The 19,369-nt window shown below is 39.4% G+C and overlaps 1 protein-coding gene across 1 annotated transcript; it reads left to right on the top strand.

Annotated features, from left to right (window-relative positions):
• The first annotated feature begins 18,040 nt into the window (after positions 1–18,040).
• Positions 18,041–19,093, top strand: LOC146052153 (uncharacterized). The gene has a single exon (XM_083167927.1). The coding sequence runs from the start codon at positions 18,041–18,043 to the stop codon at positions 19,091–19,093; it is 1,053 nt and encodes a 350-aa protein (XP_083024053.1).
• Positions 19,094–19,369: the final 276 nt, after the last annotated feature.

Here is a 19,369-nt window from a genome sequence, read left to right as displayed (position 1 = left end):
TTCATTTTCACAAGGAATGAAGGAGACAAAGCACCCCAAAATCTGTGCCCCAATTTCTCCCGAGTACGGCAATGCCTCATATGTGACCAAAAATGGCAGGACTCAGAAGGGAAGGAGTGATATTTGGATTTTGCAGCACACATTCTGGTCGAATGAATGGTGTGTGCTATGTTGCATTAGCAAGACCCCCAAAGCACCAATACAGTGGAACCCCCCCACAAGTGACCCCATTTTGCAAACTACACCCCTCAGGGAATTCATCTAGGGGTATAGTGTACATTTCAAACCCCCAGGGGTTTCACCAATTGTGGTACAACTGGGCTGTGAAAATGAAAAATTATATTTTTTTACACAAAAATGCAGTTCTGGCTCAAAATTTTTCATTTTCACAAGGAATGAAGGAGACAAAGCACCCCAAAATCTGTGCCCCAATTTCTCCCGAGTACGGCAATGCCTCATATGTGACCAAAAATGGCAGGACTCAGAAGGGAAGGAGTGATATTTGGATTTTGCAGCACACATTCTGGTGGAATGAATGGTGGGTGCTATGTTGCATTAGCAAGACCCCCGAAGCACCAATACAGTGGAACCCCCCCACAAGTGACCCCATTTTGCAAACTACACCCATTAGGGAATTCATCTAGGGGTATAGTGTACATTTCAAACCCACAGGGGTTTCACCAATTGTGGTACAACTGGGCTGTGAAAATGAAAAATTAAATTTTTTTACACAAAAATGCAGTTCTGGCTCAAAATTTTTCATTTTTACAAAGAATGAAGGAGACAAAGCACCCCAAAATCTGTGCCCCAATTTCTCCAGAGTACGGCAATGCCTCATATGTGACCAAAAAATACCATTTGGGTGCATGGCAGGACTCAGAAGGGAAGGAGTGATATTTGGATTTTGCAGCACAGATTCTGGTGGAATGAATGGTGGGTGCTATGTCGCATTAGCAAGACCCCCGAAGCATGGTGAAATGATGAACCTAATAATCCATAGATGTGTGGTATATTTTAAAGCACTCCTTCATACATAGGCTGGGTTTGTCAGGGCAAGTTTCACAGTGGAAAATAGTTTGCTTTCGTATTCCCTTTTTATAGCACACTTTGCACCTTTTTTGTGTCCTGCCCTTTTTTCCAGTGGAGGGGATTTCATCAGGAAAATGCTGCCCTGGTACAATACGGGGGCCAGTACTAGAATACTGGGGCCAGTACTAGAAGTCCTGGGGCCCTCTGCCTGCTGGTTCCCAAATATTAGGCCCTTTATGACTTCCTCTTGAAAGTGCATAAATGTCCCCGTCTGGCTGGTAGAACGGAATAGTACGTAAGCGTTATACAGTGAGTGCCATCTGGATGATATACACGGCCAGCTTCTTGTACCATATTTTTGTTTTCCGCAGGGGACTGTACGGCTTCAGTACCTGATCTGAAAGATCCACTCCGCCCATGTACTTATTGTAATCTAGGATACAAATAGGTTTTGAGGTGTGGGTACTGGTACCTCGTACAGGGACGGAGGTGGTCTCCGTGAATTGTTGTCAGTATAAGGACATCCCTCTTGTCCTTATATTTGACCAACAACATATTTTCGGTGCATATTCCCCTGCTTTCACCCTTTCTCAGTAATTGGGCAACGTGCGTTTTTGGGAGGCCTCTTTGGTTCTTGCGCACAGTACCGCAAGCTGCTGTACCTCTTGAACCAAGGGCCTTAAACAGGGGGATGCTGGTGTAAAAGTTATCCACATAGAGGTGATAACCTTTATCCAGGAAGGGGTGCACTAAATCCCAGACAATCTTTCCACTAACACCTACGAGGGAGGAGGGGCATTCTGGCGGTTCAATTCTTGTGTCCTTCCCTTCATATACCCTAAACCTGTGGGTGTACCCTGAGGTACTTTCGCACAGCTTATACATTTTTATGCCATACCTTGCCCTCTTATTGGGAAGGTACTGGCGGAATTTAACCCTTCCTTTAAAATATATAAGTGACTCGTCCACACAAATGAATTTTTGGGGGATGTACATCTCAGCAAATTTGGCGCTGAAATGATCAATGACCGGCCTGACTTTGAATAGCCGGTCAAAGGTGGGATCATCTCTGGGTGGGCACTGTGCATTATCGTTGTAATGCAAAAATTTAAGGATTGTCTCAAAACGAGTCCGGGTCATGGCCATACGATGAAGTGGGGTGCTGTACAGAACATCTGTACTCCAATATTGCCTAATTTCTGGCTTTTTAACTATGCCCATATGTAACACCAGACCCCAAAACGTCATCATCTCTACTGCATCTACAGGGGTCCACCTAGCAAATGATGACGTGGGGTTTTGGGCAATAAACTGCTGGGCATATAAATTACTTTGGTCCACCATTAAATTTATAAAATCATCAGAGAAAAAGACTTTGAAAAAGTCAATTTCTCTGAGGCCTGTACTATCAAATTGGATTCCTGGGTTGGCCAAAAACTCAGGAACCAGGGGCTCAAAATTGTCTGGTGGTGGGGTCCATACGAGATCAATCATTGGGGGGGGGGTCTCAGCTGCTCTACGGGGGCGTCTTTGAGGGGGTCCCTCATCACTAGAGGAGGAAGAGGAGCTTAAGACAAATGTCAATTCATCACTTACTTCACTGGCTGTGTCAGTGTCAGAGGCAAGAAGGGCATATGCCTCCTCCGCTGAAAACAGTCTTTGCGATGATTGGGACATTTTTATTATTTTTAAGTGTAGTGTATAGTGTAGGGGGGGGGTACAAACTTTATTTCAACACGGGGGGTATGTAGTGTGTATGTAGTGCTTTAACACGTGTAAGTTTAAAAGCAAAAAAAAAAAAGCTCCTGCGCCAAAAATTGAGCACAGATGTTGGTCAGTAACGTCCGTCACTGATCAGCGCTCAGCGGGCACAGGACACCCACAAAAGCAAAAAGGGTGTAAAAACAATTAAAAAAATAAACCACAGCACTCTCTAAAAAAAAAAAAACAATTTATATCAACCCTGTGCCAAAAATGCTGTTCAGTGATGTACGTCACTGATCAGCGCTCAGCGGCCACAGGACGCTGTGGGTGTAAAAGCACCGTGGGTGTAAAAACAATTTAAAAAAAAAAACACAGCACTCTCCAAAAAAAAAACAATTTAAAAAAACTGCAGAAAAAAAATTATATCAACCCTGTGCCAAAAATGCTGTTCAGTGATGTACGTCACTGATCAGCGCTCAGCGGCCACAGGACACCCACAAAAGCAACATGGGTGTAAAAACAATTAAAAAAAATAAACCACAGCACTCTCTAAAAAAAAAAAAAACAATTTAAAAAAACTGCAGAAAAAAAATTATATCAACCCTGTGCCAAAAATGCTGTTCAGTGATGTACGTCACGGATCAGCGCTCAGCGGCCACAGGACACCCACAAAAGCAACGTGGGTGTAAAAACAATTTAAAGAAAATAAACCACAGCACTCTCCAAAAAAAAAACAATTTAAAAAAACTGCAGAAAAAAAATTACATCAACCCTGTGCCAAAAATGCTGTTCAGTGATCAGCGCTCAGCGGCCACAGGACACCCACAAAAGCAACGTGGGTGTAAAAACAATTAAAAAAAAAATAAACCACAGCACTCTCCAAAAAAAAAACAATTAAAAAAAACTGCAGAAAAAAAATTATATCAACCCTGTGCCAAAAATGCTGTTCAGTGATGTACGTCACTGATCAGCGCTCAGCGGCCACAGGACACCCACAAAAGCAACGTGGGTGTAAAAACAAAACCCCACTGCACTCTCCAAAAAAAAAAAAAAAACTGCAGATCAGTGATGCAGTGATGCAACACTGATTAGCAGTGAGGGGCAGCAGGCACACAACTGTGGGTGCAACCTGACAGGGTATATATAAAAAAAAACCCTGCACCCCCAAAAAGTTGCTGATCAGTTAATTTATACTGATCAGCACAAAAGGGGGGCAGCAGGGGGGGCAGCAGTCAGTTGAACAGGCAGCACAACCTTTGGTGCAACTGACAGGTATATATATATATATAAAAAAAACCTGCACCCCCAAAAAGTTGCTGATCAGCACAGATATACTGATCAGCACAAAAGGGGGGGCAGCAGACACAAAATATAGCACTCTCTATCACTCTCTGTCACTATCTCTCACTATCTCTCACTATCTCTCACTATCTCTCACTCTATGACACTGCAGCAGCAGCACACAGGAAGATCCAGGAAGCATCCAGCTGCTGTCAGCACGCTACCAGCGGTGATCAGGTAAGTATCAGGCAAGGATCAGGTCAGTATATCACGACAGATTGGCACGGTGACCGCTCTGCACGCAATTCCAGACCGGAATGGCGTTTGCAGCGCAGTCACCGTTAGTTTAAATCACGCGCCATGGCTGTGATTGGTCCGTCGGTCCGACGGACCAATCACAGCCTTGGGGGCAGGTGGGGTGAGGTGTGGTCATCACTGGTGACCACCGGTGACCCCCTCACGCCCCCTCACACCCGGCGGTGATTGATCCCTGTGTTACCGAGCGTCTGATTCGCCGGTAACACAGGAAAACTCTGCGATTGGCTGTTCACATTGAACAGCCAATCGCAGCGATCGCCGACGGGGGGAAGGCACCGCCGCCCCCCCTGGGCATGCTGGGACATGTCTGCTGTCAGGGACAGCAGACATGTTTAAACTGTCACCGCGTCTATAGACGCGGTGACAGTTTAAAGTCATGACGTACATGTACGCCATGTGTCGGGAAGTACATCCCGGCCATGACGTACATGTACGTCAAATGTCGGGAAGGGGTTAAAGAACCCACAGATAATTATTGTTGGAGTCCTATTAAATATAAGAATCTTTAAGACATAGTAGATTGTCATTGAACAAAAAAAGAGTGCACAAAATTTTAATATCTTAATTATTTTCAACACTTTTCACATTCTACACTATATTTCGCTGGCTTTTAGCATATGTACTAATAAAAGTTATGTTTTATAAAAAAGTATATGTTTGTCTGTAATGATTCCATACAAATTGAGTCTTACACATATAGATTAATCCAGTGAGCGCCTCAAAATAGGAACACTTTTTCTTTTTGCTTTTGAGATATTTGCCTACCAATGTTAATAATGACAGCTTGACTAGTTAAGCAGTTCATTACCTTGGGGTTTGATTTAGTTCATTCTTTCTGACAAAATACTTCTTAGATGGACAAAACCATGTGCACTGCAGGGGGGCAGATGTAACATGTGCAGATAGAATTAGATTTGGGTGAGTTATTTTGTTTCTGTGCAAGGAAAATACTGACTGCATGATTTTACACTGCAATGTAGATCTCACTTTAAAGAAAAACCCCACCCAAATCTAATTCTCTCTGCACAAGTTACATCTGCCCCACCCGCAGTGCACATTGTTTTGTCCATCTAAGAAGGATTTTGTCATAAAGAATGAACTAGAATAACCCCCCTTATTCCTCCTTTTATTGGCCATAGTTATTATTGTAAATTACTCCCTTAAATGTACTGGTTCTCAAAAAGTCCCATAAGCAAATTTTCAAATCTTAGGGCAAACTGTTATGCCCATGGCGGTCCCATGTACTTGTAATAAAAAGTATGCATCAGACAGAAAATAATTATTTAAAATAATACATTCTAAGTAATCCATAATAAGTCTGCCATATATATCTACTGCATCAGAGTTTAAGAAGTGGCCTAAAGCTGCCACTCTATCTTTATGGAGAAATTTAGTATAAAGTAACATTACATGTTAATAGAATATTGCTTTTCCTTTCATTGTACAAAAGTGAGTTGTGGTCACAGGCAACTGCACCCAAACCTAGATATGGTGAGTTCAGTGATATCTTGTATATAGATACAGTAGATACAGTAGATATACATAAATTATATGTATGCATGTTTGTTATTATTAGCAGTGAATCATTGTAGAGTTCCTGCTGATATGTAGAACAACTCAGTGCTGACTCTCTGCCTGGACAATAGGTGACTCCTAAACAAAAGCTTCCATTTGTGATATAACAGGAGGCCAGAGGCTGCTGTGATCTAATTAAAATACAGGGTGTTACCCTGCCAGGGTGTAATGAGCATTTCCCATTGTAGTAAGTGACTTTAGGAATATTTACACCTCATTTAGAAGACAAGGAGCTGGGCAGGAGAAACTGCTGGGGTGAATGACTGTATACTAATGTTATGTGACCTTAATTTACATGTCACCTCTCAGTGTAAGAATTCCTGCAGGGCATCCTGGGAACTACTGGGGATAGATGAGGAGGAGTGACTATAAATAGGCTGTATCAGGCCACTGGGAGCTGATGGAGGAGCTGCTGGATCAGTTACTGGTTGGAGAGCTGGGAGGACGGAGGAGTGAGAGACAGAGGAAGGATCCCTAGAGTAAGGTAATTATATTATAAATAAGAAAATACTGATACATGAACAAACCTCTGTAGATATTATTGTACAGATATTGCCTTGTTATAAATTTTTTGTCTATTTTTGTAATATCTATTGATAAATAATACACTGCAAAAAACTTCTACAAATATCTAGATATTACACGATTCTACATTATCGTATGAAACACTGAATAGTAAGATATACTTGAAGAATTATGACAATTACTGTCAGTTCATAATAAATGTGTAAACATATTAATGGGAATTTATAATTTGTCAGTGACATTGGGGAAAGTTTAATATCATGAGAGATTCAGAAAGTGAGAGGTTTGGTAAGAAATCTCCAGTTTTTTCTTTAAAGCGGCGATCATTTACACTGCTAAAGCAGTTTGATTTTACTGTGTTAATGATTGCCGCTTTAAAAAACCTGAAGATTTCTTACAAAATCTCTCACTTACTAAATATCTCATCCTATTAAATTTCACCCTTTGTATAAGCCAGTAATGTAGCAGCAGTAAAGTATTCTCTCTCATTATTGTAGTAATGAAGGAATTCCTTCTTGAATAACCATATGAAGATGCATTTTTATCTATGACCATCCAACTACTAATTGGATTATGCTGTACGATGGTTTTGTTTTACAAAAGTGACCAATGATTTAACCTTATACATAATTTACCACAGAATTAGTAAATAAATAATAGGTGAGATGTAGGTCACTATATAATACTCTCAGCATTGAGACCGGTCTGATCCATAAGCTTGATTCTTAATTGCTCTCAAGTAACAAATTAACACAATTTGGCAAAATTACCTTAAACCAACTTTTTAGAGGCAGGTCTTGTAATCATAGATAGAAGTGATATCATCCTCACCTTCTTTTATATTAAATTCTTCATATATAAACAAAGAAAACATATACATAGTGTAGTAGTCCATATACACAGTTTTTTCTTGTAAATACAGGTCCTTCTTAGCCCAGAGTTTATACGGAATGGTGTATTCTTTTCTATATGTATGGTATCACCTCCGTGAGACTAGAGACATTGATTGATGCTCACACTCAGCTTACATCCCACAGGATATCGGGAAACTTATAAAGGTTTCTTTCACACAAATTTTCTCCTTTTTTATGTACTCAGGAAATCATCTCATATGTATGCTTACTTGTACTAGGCCCGGTCTCCTCCTATAATGGTTTCTTTGTGTCCATATGAGACAACCAAGCCAGATTGTACTTCAGTAAAAAACTGTTTATTGTTCCATAAAAACATTGTTCATTAAAAATTAGTATGGATAAACACATTACCAGGGAGTCACATGGATGACATACCACTTTACAAAGATTCTGCAATCAGATGATAGAAAAACCTGGGGATTGCTCACCAATAGCAGGTCCGTGGACTGTGGTGGGTGACACACTCCTGGAAAATAAAATATAAAATAGCACCCAACGCGTTTCAACTAGTTATTAGTCTTTTTCAAGGCATCTAATAGATGACCTCTAAAAAATAAATCAACTCCGATAACAACTCTTCCGATAACAACTCTGATAACAACTCTTCCCTTAACTAGAAGTCTTTATGAAAGGCACTCTGCTCCATATTCGGAGCATATATTGATGCGATAGTCAGAAGTGAATGCCTTAAATAAAGAATCAAAATATTAAAACGACCCTTTGGGTCCAAATAGGAGGGTTCTAATATACAAGCCAATGAGTTGTGCAATAATATAGCAGTGCCTTTTTTTTTTTTTGTAGAAGATGAATAAAAGGCGTGGGGAAATATGTGGGAGGCTACTGAGGGGTGTGGGGTTTTTAAGTGTGTTTCTTGCAATAATAATATGTCTATCTTCTGCTTTTTTATGAATTGTATTGCCATGGTGCACATACGTGGCGAGTTCAGACAGTCTACATTTAACGACATTATATTTAAAGTCATGGTGTATATCAGTGGAAAATAGAGCTAAAGAGACCAGTGATTAACCATAACGTAAAACAATGCTTAAATGGGAGGGGGAGTAGTGAAATAAAAAGTAAAGGAAACACTAGAGAAGATGACCAACAGGACATCTGAGTAACTGAAAATGGCTGCTGACTCAAGGACACGGTTATCCGCAACACTATTAGGTGCCATCCATTCCAGATAGGACCACCATGTTGCGGAGGGGGGTATCATAGTGGGACAAGGGGCCACCTCACTCCTCCACTGAAAAGCACCCTTTCATCTACCTTCCAATTGATTGGAAAATAAAAGACCCAGATGAAATATCTCACTAACTACCCTAGATTGATTAATTAAATCTCCACAGATATTATTAGATGATTGAGACAATTCATTTCATGGACAGGTAGAGCAAATGCTATAAAAATTAATGTGTTGCTCCGTCTAAATTTTCTTTTTCAGGCTCTCCCAATAACGTTACCCGCACACTCTTTTCAGAACTTACAGAAGACGTTCTTACAATTTCTTTGTTCAGGAAGAAGGCCGCGGGTGCGTCTGAAAATTTTATACAATAGTGCTAAGGAGGGGGGACTTGGATGTAGATGTAGGATGTAGTCTTCATGTAGATGGGTACAGTTGGAATCAGAATTACTTCTCCTTCATTATGTATCTACATTACTTTGACTCCCACATAATTTGCAGCCTACAAATACAAATAGCTCACCAATTATCTCATTCACTCTGGCCCTATGTGACTGATTAGCCAAGTCTCATGCATTGCTGTCCTCTCCGCCGGCCTTATTCCCACTTTGGGATAACCCTGCTTTTCCCGAAGGAAAGGATAGATGTTTTTTCAATTATTGGGTTAACACTGATTTTTTTGTTTATTACCGATATAGCTCACTCATATTTATTCCCATCCTTTGCTGACCTACAGACAAAGTACAATATTCCCACTAACTGCTTTTACCAATTCTTACAGCTCCGCAGCTTTCACGCGTCCTTTAATTACTTACACAAATCCACCACTAGAACTGGACTACACTGGAATCTCTTTGTTACAACCGTTCCTCCTCTAAAGGTCTTTAGCACATTTTGCTCAAACATGGTGACCCTACCCGCATTTCACACAAATTGGCTTGGGAGACAGACCTCGGGGTCCAACTTGACCCTGATACATGGGATCAACTAAAACAGAATTTAGTCTCAGAATCCTCCGCAATTTGATATAGAGAAAATACTTTCAGATTATATGTCCGTTGGTACATGACCCCTGTGAGGATATCTCGCATTTTCCCAAATGCATCCAACTCTTGCTGGAGAGTTTGCGGATTGAAAGGCATTCTGCTCCATATTTCCTGGGAATGTTCCAGAATAACTTGTCTCTGGAAAGCTTTATATTGCGCATAAGGGAGATAGATGTCCCGGTTTTCCTCTTGTTTTTCTTACTACCTCAAAGCATACCAGACATCCCGAAACCAACTCAAAAGCTCATTTAGCATACGATTGGTGCAGTCAAAATTAAAATAACTTGTCAAATTTCACTGCAGCAGCCATCCCACGCTCCGGCGGCTACCGCTGATCGGAACTCCAAGTCTCCTGCTGCTGCTGCATCCCTCTCATGAGATTTCCCCATTACTTGACTCCGACCCAACATTTTTCAATAAACAGATTATGCTAAAAAATATATAAAAATTGTAAATGACATGGACATATTTAAAATGAAATATAAAAATACATAATGTTTTATATATAAAGTAACCCTATTACAGTGATAGTAAAATTACAATAGTATAGCTTTTAAAATATATATTTTTTTCTTGCAGGACAAATAAGTAACAGGATTTTCATTTGGAAGACGCCTTGGAAAGCAACACAACAGTCAGATCAATCCACCTACAGGCACCATTTCTTCCTGCGAATCTGGGGGGCTCACTAAAGCTACTTTCATTTTATACATAGGAGAAACCTTCTGCAGCTAATTTGTTTCTCATCTAATACATGATGAGTCTGACAGGAGAGAGACCACATCTGTGCTCTGAGTGTGACAAACCCTTTACATATAAATCACAGCTTCTCATCCATCAGAGGACTAACACTGGAGAGAAACCATATCTGTGCTCTGAGTGTGACAAATGATTTATATATAAATCACATCTTCGCATCCATCAGAGGAGTCACACAGGTGAGAGACCACATCTGTGCTCTGAGTGTGACAAATGCTTTACATATAAATCACAGCTTCTCATCCATCAGAGGAGTCACACAGGAGAGAGTTTACATCTGTGCTCTGAGTGTGACAAATGCTTTACATGTAAATCACAGCTTCTCATCAATCAGAGGAGTCACACAGGAGAGAGACCGTTTACATGTTCTGAATGTACCAAGTGTTTTACAGTAAAGTCACATCTTGTTATACATCAGAGGAGTCACACAGGAGAGAAACCATTTAGTTGCTCAGAATGCAGCAAGTGTTATACAAATAAGCATAATCTAGTTACACATCAGAGGAGTCACAATGGACAGAAGTCATTTACAATGCTCTGAGGACCTGAATGTATCACGTGTTCCTCATGTTCCCTTGTATCCCTGCAATGGGGATGATACAAATGTCTGTGGGGGGCCGCTTTCAGGGCTGGTCACCTGAGAGAGAAATTCAATTGTTGTTGTATTAGTTTTGTATTATTATTGTATTGCATCTAGTACTCAGTACCTGTATAAACGCTTGTGCAGACCCATTGAGAACATTAATAGAGTCAGGTGAGACACACTTAGCACTTTGTGTCTGCAGGAACACAGCGCAGACACGCTGAGAATCGGCAATCAGCTGTGACATGCATATGGAGTAAGTGCCGATGGATGAATAGAGCGGGGCAGTGTCCCATAATAATTAGCACTTATTTACTATACTGTGCCGTTATAACATAAACTCTTATGTGCCCATGGAGATATAACCTGCATTACACCAATATAAAGTCATCTGAATAAAGGCTCTGATAACCCCTTCAGTGGCGGGTTTTTATTACCATGTCACCTCTCCCAGGGCGGGTTTTTATTACCATGTCACCTCTCCCAGGGCGGGTTTTTATTACCATGTCACCTCTCCCAGGGCGGGTTTTTAAATAATGAGTTGATCATGAAAATTCATCTTACAATAATTTATTTAAGAATACAATAAGTAGTTTTCAGAATATTTTGCCATGAAGGCAGACTATAAGCAAAATCACACACACACATTCTAATACTTGCTTTTGGTGTGATCATTTACAAAGCAGCCTTCTGGATGTAATGAGATGTCCCACACAGCGTACATTCCCATCTATCTGCTGGGATACTACTTCTTTCCTGTGGCTGGTATATGGGTTGGGAAGTGTCTTTCAGTAAGACGAGCTGGTGGGTCAGTTTTTGAGGGTCTTCCTCCCATGAACACTTTCCTATTCATCGTATACTTTTCTAAAATCCCATGAATGACTTTATGTCTAAATTGTAGGAGACTGCAGTTTTCATCACCACTTTTCCCATATATATAATATGGGCAATCACAAGAGTTATATCAAATGAAAGAATAGTTTCCTATACCATCTGACACTCTTTCTGAGGCATTCATATGGTTTTATTTTTTGGTTACATCTGTCTACTCCTACCATTTTTGCCTTGTAGTCTAGAACTGCCTCTGGCTTCTTCACCTGTGTGACATAGTCTTCCCATTTGATTGCTGCTTAAATTCCTGATGTGTAGCATCAATTTCTTCAATTTAGCAGCCTGCAGTTCCTTTGGCATTTCCTTCCTTTGTAAGTTAACTGTTCCACAGGCTCCAAAACCACGACATTGCAGCTCATGGAAAGGCAAAGGACTCGAGAACCATCGGTCCATGAAAACAACATATCCTTTACCGATAAGTTCTGGGCACAGCACAAGTTTGGTCACCGAAGCATGGCTTATTCGTTTATATGAAGTACTCTCTCCCTCCCGCCCGTTCTTCACCTTGGCCAGTGTAAATGAAAGTCCCAGGCATATCCTGATTGTGATTTACATATGAAAAATATTTGTATTCCAAACCTAACTCTCTTTAGCGGAATATATTGTTTCATTAGTTGCCTTCCTTTGAATAGCATAATGCTTTCATCTACAGAAATATATTGCTCGGGCATATATGTTTTTCTAGTGGATATAGATTTGAGGATTTCGCACTGGATTTATGCCAAGTAGTATATTTTACGTGATAGGATTTTATTGGCAGCGTTTGCTCCAATACCCAAAATAGATAGCTATTAGTTGCTTTATTAAATATGTGGGTTGGAGGTGCTCCCCTAAGTCAGTGAAGACATTAAGATACACAGAGAAAACGAAGACTTGTGTTGGGGGCACTAAATAGATGAGAAAGGATGTATACAATTTAAAAATTAACTTTTATTTGGTTGATTTAAAAAAGAGTCCTAAAATATCCCTTCAGTAATTGACTGAACTGGGTGTAGGAACTAGAAAATAAATACTAGTATGGTATTTCCAACAATACATTTACCACAAAACAAGACTGACATACATTCAACGCACACTGATAGTATTGTAATGAACCCTTTCAATGAAGGCAATCAGCATAAAATATTAAAAGGAGGATCTCTTCTCATTAACTGCTTAGCTCTTATCCTACTATTGAGTACACATTAATTTGGCAGAAGATATCAGTCCTTAGGAGTGATTTACACTGACCGTTAAACACAGCGAATTATATTATCATGAGAAATTAGATCCTGTAAACAACTTAATTAATATTCCAAGATATACACAAACTGTTGTCATATTTCTCACAGGGCACATAGTATTGGTTGTGACATATAACTATACTGGTATTCAAAAAATATATATAAAGGGAGCTCCAGGCAAGATTCTCTTTATTTTCCACTTTCTCACTATCGTGTGCCAGAGGATCGGGAGATGGGAATTCTAACAGAGATGCTTTAGCTCAGGAATGACAGTTTAAAGGATCCTTCTGCTGCTTACTTTCAGTTATTCACCAATACTGGTGTTAAATAACATTGCAATACTACTGGCCAGCTGTCAGCAAAGTGAGAGGAACTAAATGGAAACTATGTTTGTGCAATCTGTATCTATTTTATCAAAGGAAAGATTGGTTATATAAAGAAACAATTAATTGGTATGGTAACAACGTATGCTGTTTAAACCACTACTGATATTATACACCGTATATTGATATGTTTGCACAGAGAATAAAGAGTGAATTAGGGATCTCCAAGGTGTTAATTCCAGTAAAGATTCTGCTGTCCTCTCATCATTATGCAAGCGGATGAGGGATGAGAGATCTGATCTGACACCTGTCAATCTGAAAAGAGATAAAGTATAAACTCTCTATTGCTCTGCGTTTAGCATGTGGGATATACCCTGATGCTGCAGAGCATTGCAGGGCATAGACCACTGGTCCAGCGAGTGAGAGGAGATTCAGAAATACCGTTACGTAGCCTTCTTATTTCAGAAGTCTTAGCTTGGTTGCCACAATCCAAATAAAGGGCCTTATTTTGGTTCATTCTTTCTGACAAAATCCTTCTTAGATTGACAAAACCATGTGCACTGCAGGGGGGGCAGATGTTGCTTGTGCAGAGATAATTAGATTTGGGTGAGTAATTTTGTTTCTGTGCAGGGAAAATACTGACTGCTTTATTTTTACACTGCAATATAGATGTTATCAATTTAAGTTTTCACATCTATTCATTTAAATTGAACAAAAACCGCACAATACGGAATATTCTAGAGAACAGACAATATGTAACTATTTACAACAATAGGAGTGTGGGATGTGCCATATATTGGTGAATGAGAATGAATGAAACATACATGGACCTGTTGGCAGAGTAAGTATTATAAGTATATGACTACAACTGACAGAAATATTAATCTTCCCTGTATTTGACCATGAAGAGATTTCTTATGGAATGATTAATATGTAGTAGATTGAAACTGTATGGGATTGCCCAAAGGCTACTTACCTTCCTTGATATAATGGTATATTGACTTATCGGGATCACCAATCGATTGCTGAATCAGATTTTTATACATGTTTAAAAACATGAAGTTTTATTGAAGTTTCATTTTTGTATGTGTGGGAATTTTAACAGGAAAAATCTGCCGATAACTGAAACAAATCTGTAATGTGTGGGCAAGTCAAATAGATTAAATAAACCATTTACCTGGGGGGGGAGGGGGGAGGAATCACTGGATCTGAGAAGCAATTAATTGTGATTGCTGATGTATGGGGCCCATTACTATATAATCAGCACCATTAAAGAACCCACAGGTAATTGTTTTGGAGTCCCATTAAGTATAAGAATCTTTAAAACAGACTAGATTATCATAGAACAAAAACAGTGCGTAAAATTTCAATCTAAAAAAAAATCAATTATTTTCAACACTTTTCACATTCTACCCTATATTTTGCTGGCTTTTAGCAATTTTAGCATATGTACTAATAAAAGTTACATTTTATAAAGAAAAGTATAATTTTGTAATGATTCCATACAAGACGGGTCTTACAAATATAGCTTAATCCAGTGAGTGCCCCAAGATACGAACCCTTTTTTCTTTTGCTTTTGGGATATTTGCAAACAAATGTTAATAACGACAGCTTGTCTAGTTAAGCAGTTCATTACCTTATTCGTCCTTTTATTGGCCATAGTTATTATTGTAAATTACTCCCTTAAATGTACTGGTTCTCGAAAAGTCCCATAAGCAAATTTTCAAATCTATGTGCAAACTGTTATGCCCATGGCAGTCCCATGTACTTGTAATAAAAAGTATGCCTCAGACAGAAAATAATTATTTAAAATAATACATTTTAAGTAATCCATAATAAGTCTGCCATATATATCTACTGGTCCAGCATCAGAGTTTAAGAAGTGGCCTAAAGCTGCCACTCTATCTTTTTGGAGAATATTAGTATAAAGTAACATTACATGTTAATAGAATATTGCTTTTCCTTTCAGTGCACAAAAGTTAATTGAGGTCACCGGCCACTGCACCCAAACCTAGACATGGTGAGTTCAGTGATATCTTGTAGATAGATAGATAGATAGATAGATAGATAGATAGATAGACAGACATAAAATATATGTATGCATGTTTTTTATGTAGAACATTTTAGTGCTGACTTTCTGCCTGGACAATAGGTGACTCCTAAACAAAAGCTTCCATTGGTGATGTAACAGGATGCCAGAGGCTGCTGTGATCTAATTAGAATACAAGGTGTTACCCTGCCAGGGTGTAATTAGCATTTCCATTGTAATAAGTGACTTTAGGAATATTTATACCTCATTTACAAGACATGGAGCTGGGCAGGAGAAGCTGCTGTGGTGAATGACTATATACTAATGTTATGTGACCCTAATTTACATGTCACCTCTCAGTGTAATAATTCCTTCTGGGCATCCTAGGAACTACTGGGGAGAGATGGGGATGAGTGACTATAAATAGGGCTGTATCAGACCACTGGGAGCTGATGAAGGAGCTGCTGTATCAGTTACTGGTTAGAGAGCTGGGAGGATGGAGGAGTAAGAAAGAGACAGCATCTCCAGAGTAAGGTAATTATATTATACATAAGAATATATTGATACATGAACAAACCTTTGTAGATATTATTGTACAAATATTGTCTTGTTATCAATTATTAGTCTATATTTGGGTACTTGTGTACTAGCACGGCGCCCATCGCAGACCATAAGGCATGCGATGGTATGCGATGCGATGCGACACGATTGGCACCCGATGGTATACAATTAAAAATTGTATACCATTGTATATGGCATACAATGACTTACAATGTGATTTTAAATTGTATAAGCACCCTAATGGAGGCTTACAATGTTATATGCACCCCCACGCCACCCCCACCATGAACATGAACCCGTAGCGTGGCGAGCGCAGCGAGCCCGCGAGGGGCGGCGGTATGTGTCCTATGACCTTTTCATACACCCACTATCCACATCGGCGTGGAGTTAATTCAATATAGTTTTGCGATCGCAGCGAGCCACCGAGCCCAAAGCATGGCGAGCGGACACGGAATATATGTAAAGTTATACGCGTACCCTCGCGGGGCTTACTGCGCTCGCCACGCTTCGGGTTCACGTTCATAGTGGGGGTGGCGTGGGAGTGCATTTAACATTGTAAGCCTCCATTAGGGTGCTTATACAATTAAACATCGTATAGGGGGCTTATACAATTTTAAATCACATTGCATTGCAGTGCATCGGGTGTATGCCATGCAATGCGATTATATTTTGTACGACCAAATATCCTGGGTGCCGTGCTAGTACACAAGTACTTATATATGTAATATCTATTGATAAATAAAACACTGCATAAAACTTCTACAAATATCTAGATTTTACAGTATATTACACGATTCTACATTATCGTATGGAACACTGAATAGTAAGATATACTTGAAGAATTATGACAATTACTGGCAGTTCATAATAAATGTCTAAACATATTAATGGGAATTTATAGTTTGTTAGTGACATTGGGGGAAGTTTAATATCATGAGAGATTCAGAAAGTGAGCGGTTTGGTAAGAAATCTCCAGTTTGTTTTTTACTGTGAATGATTGCCGCTTTAAAAAACCTGAAGATTTCTTACCAAATCTCTCACTTACTGAATATCTCATCCTATTAAATTTCACCCTTTGTGTAAGCCAGTAATGTAGCAGCAGTAAAGTATTCTCTCTCATGTTGTAGTAATGAAGGAATTCCTTCTTGAATAATATATAATACTCTCAGCATTGAGACCGGCCTGATCCATAAGCTTGATTACTAATTGCTCTCAAGTTAAAGTGCTGCGGAATTTGTATGCGCTATATAAGAAACTGTTAATAAATAAATAAGTAACAAATTAATACAATTTGCCAAAATTACCTTAAACCAACTTTTTAGAGTCAGGTCTTGTAATCATAGATAGAAGAGATATCATCCTACCCTTGTTTTATATTATATTATTCATATATATACAAACAAAGAAAACATATACATAGTGTAGTAGTCCTTATACACAGTTCCCCACCCCTGCTTTATAGATACATGGTCACCATGGCTAGCGCATCACAATGCTCCTCCCCCTCTTTCAGTTGGCTTATAACAATACAGCATAAGCTTGTAAATAATCAAATTTGACATTTGAGGGGATTCTCCATTGTTCACAATACAATTTATTGTTTGCATATTATCTGATGTATTTTACTGAGAGGGACACTGGATTTTTAGTCGCTGTATTCCTTTACCCATCTTTCCCTATTTTATTTGTTGTTCTCTCCCTTTCCCCTTCCGAAATATATGTACGTTTATTTGATCACAATATATGGAAAAATTTTCAATAAACAGATTATTCCCCAAAATATATAAAAATTGTAAATGACTTGGACATATTTACAATGGTATATAAAAATACATCATGTTCCAGATATAAAGTAGCACTATTACAGTAATAGTAGAATTACCACAGTATAGACTTTAAAATATATATTTTTTTTTGCAGGACAAATAAGTAACAGGATTTCATTTGGAAGAGGCCTTGGAAAGCAACCCAACAGTCAGATCAATCCACCTACACCATTTCCTCCTGCGAATCTGGGGGACTCACTAAAGCTACTTTCATTTTATACATAGGAGAAACCTTCTGCGGCTAATTTGTTTCTCATCTAATACATGATGAGTCTGACAGGAGAGAGACCACATCTGTGCTCTGAGTGTGACAAATGCTTTACATATAAATCACAGCTTCTCATCCATCAGAGGAGTCACACAGGAGAGCGACCATTTACATGTTCTGAATGTAGCAAGTGTTTTACAGTAAAGTCACATCTTGTTAGACATCAGAGGAGTCATACGGGAGAAAAACCATTTAAGTGTTCTGAATGTAGCAAGTGTTTTATCCAGAAGTCACAGCTTGTAATTCATCAGATGAGTCACACAGGAGAGAAACCATTTAAATGTTTTGAATGTGCCAAGTGTTTTATCCAGAAGGCCAAACTTGTTAGACATCAGAGGAGTCACACAGGAGAGAAACCATTTAGTTGTTCTGAATGCCGCAAGTGTTTTACAAGTAAGCGTAATCTAGTTACACATCAGAGGAGTCACACAGGAGAGAAACCATTTATATGCTCAGAATGCAGCAAGTGTTTTACCCATAAGCATCATCTAGTTACACATCAGAGGAGTCACACTGGAGAGAAACCATTTTGTTGCTCAGAATGCAGCAAGTGTTTTACCAGTAGGCGTAATCTAGTTACACATCAGAGGAGTCACACAGGAGAGAAACCATTTAAATGCTTTGAATGTGCCAAGTGTTTTATCCTGAAGGCCGACCTTGTTAGACATCAGAGGAGTCACACAGGAGAGAAACCATTTAAGTGCTCTGAATGTAGCAAGTGTTTTAGCCAGAAGGCCAACCTTGTTATACATCAGAGGAGTCACACAGGAGAGAAACCATTTAGTTGCTCAGAATGCAGCAAGTGTTTTACCCGTAAGCATCATCTAGTTACACATCAGAGGAGTCACACAGGAGAGAAACCATTTAAATGCTTTGAATGCGCCAAGTGTTTTATCCAGAAGGCCGACCTTGTTAGACATCAGAGGAGTCACACAGGAGAGAAACCATTTAGTTGCTCAGAATGCAGCAAGTGTTTTACAAGTAAGCGTGAAGCGTTACACATCAGAGGAGTCACACAGGACAGAAGTCATTTACATGCTCTGAGGACCTGAATGTATCATGTGTTCCTCATGTTCCCTTGTATCCCTGCAATGGGGATGATACAAATGTCTGTGGTGGCAGCTTTCGGGGCTGGTCACCTGAGAGAGTAATTCAATTTGTGCATTAGGGCACAAACATCTGATGGCACCTTCCACTCTCAGCCTCCTGAGGCAGTGAGCAGCAATATGTGAACAGTGACCTGTATGGGTGTGCAAAAATCACTTTTTACATCATGCTTATGACTTCAGATGGGTTATCTGTGTTACATTGCTATATTCATTCTGTTT

Source organism: Crinia signifera, unplaced genomic scaffold (assembly GCF_055691185.1).
Source record: "Crinia signifera unplaced genomic scaffold, ASM5569118v1 HAP2_SCAFFOLD_109, whole genome shotgun sequence".
Taxonomy (NCBI): Eukaryota; Metazoa; Chordata; class Amphibia; order Anura; family Myobatrachidae; genus Crinia; species Crinia signifera.
Note: the sequence above shows the minus strand (reverse complement) of the source record. Positions and strands in the feature narration are given on the sequence as shown.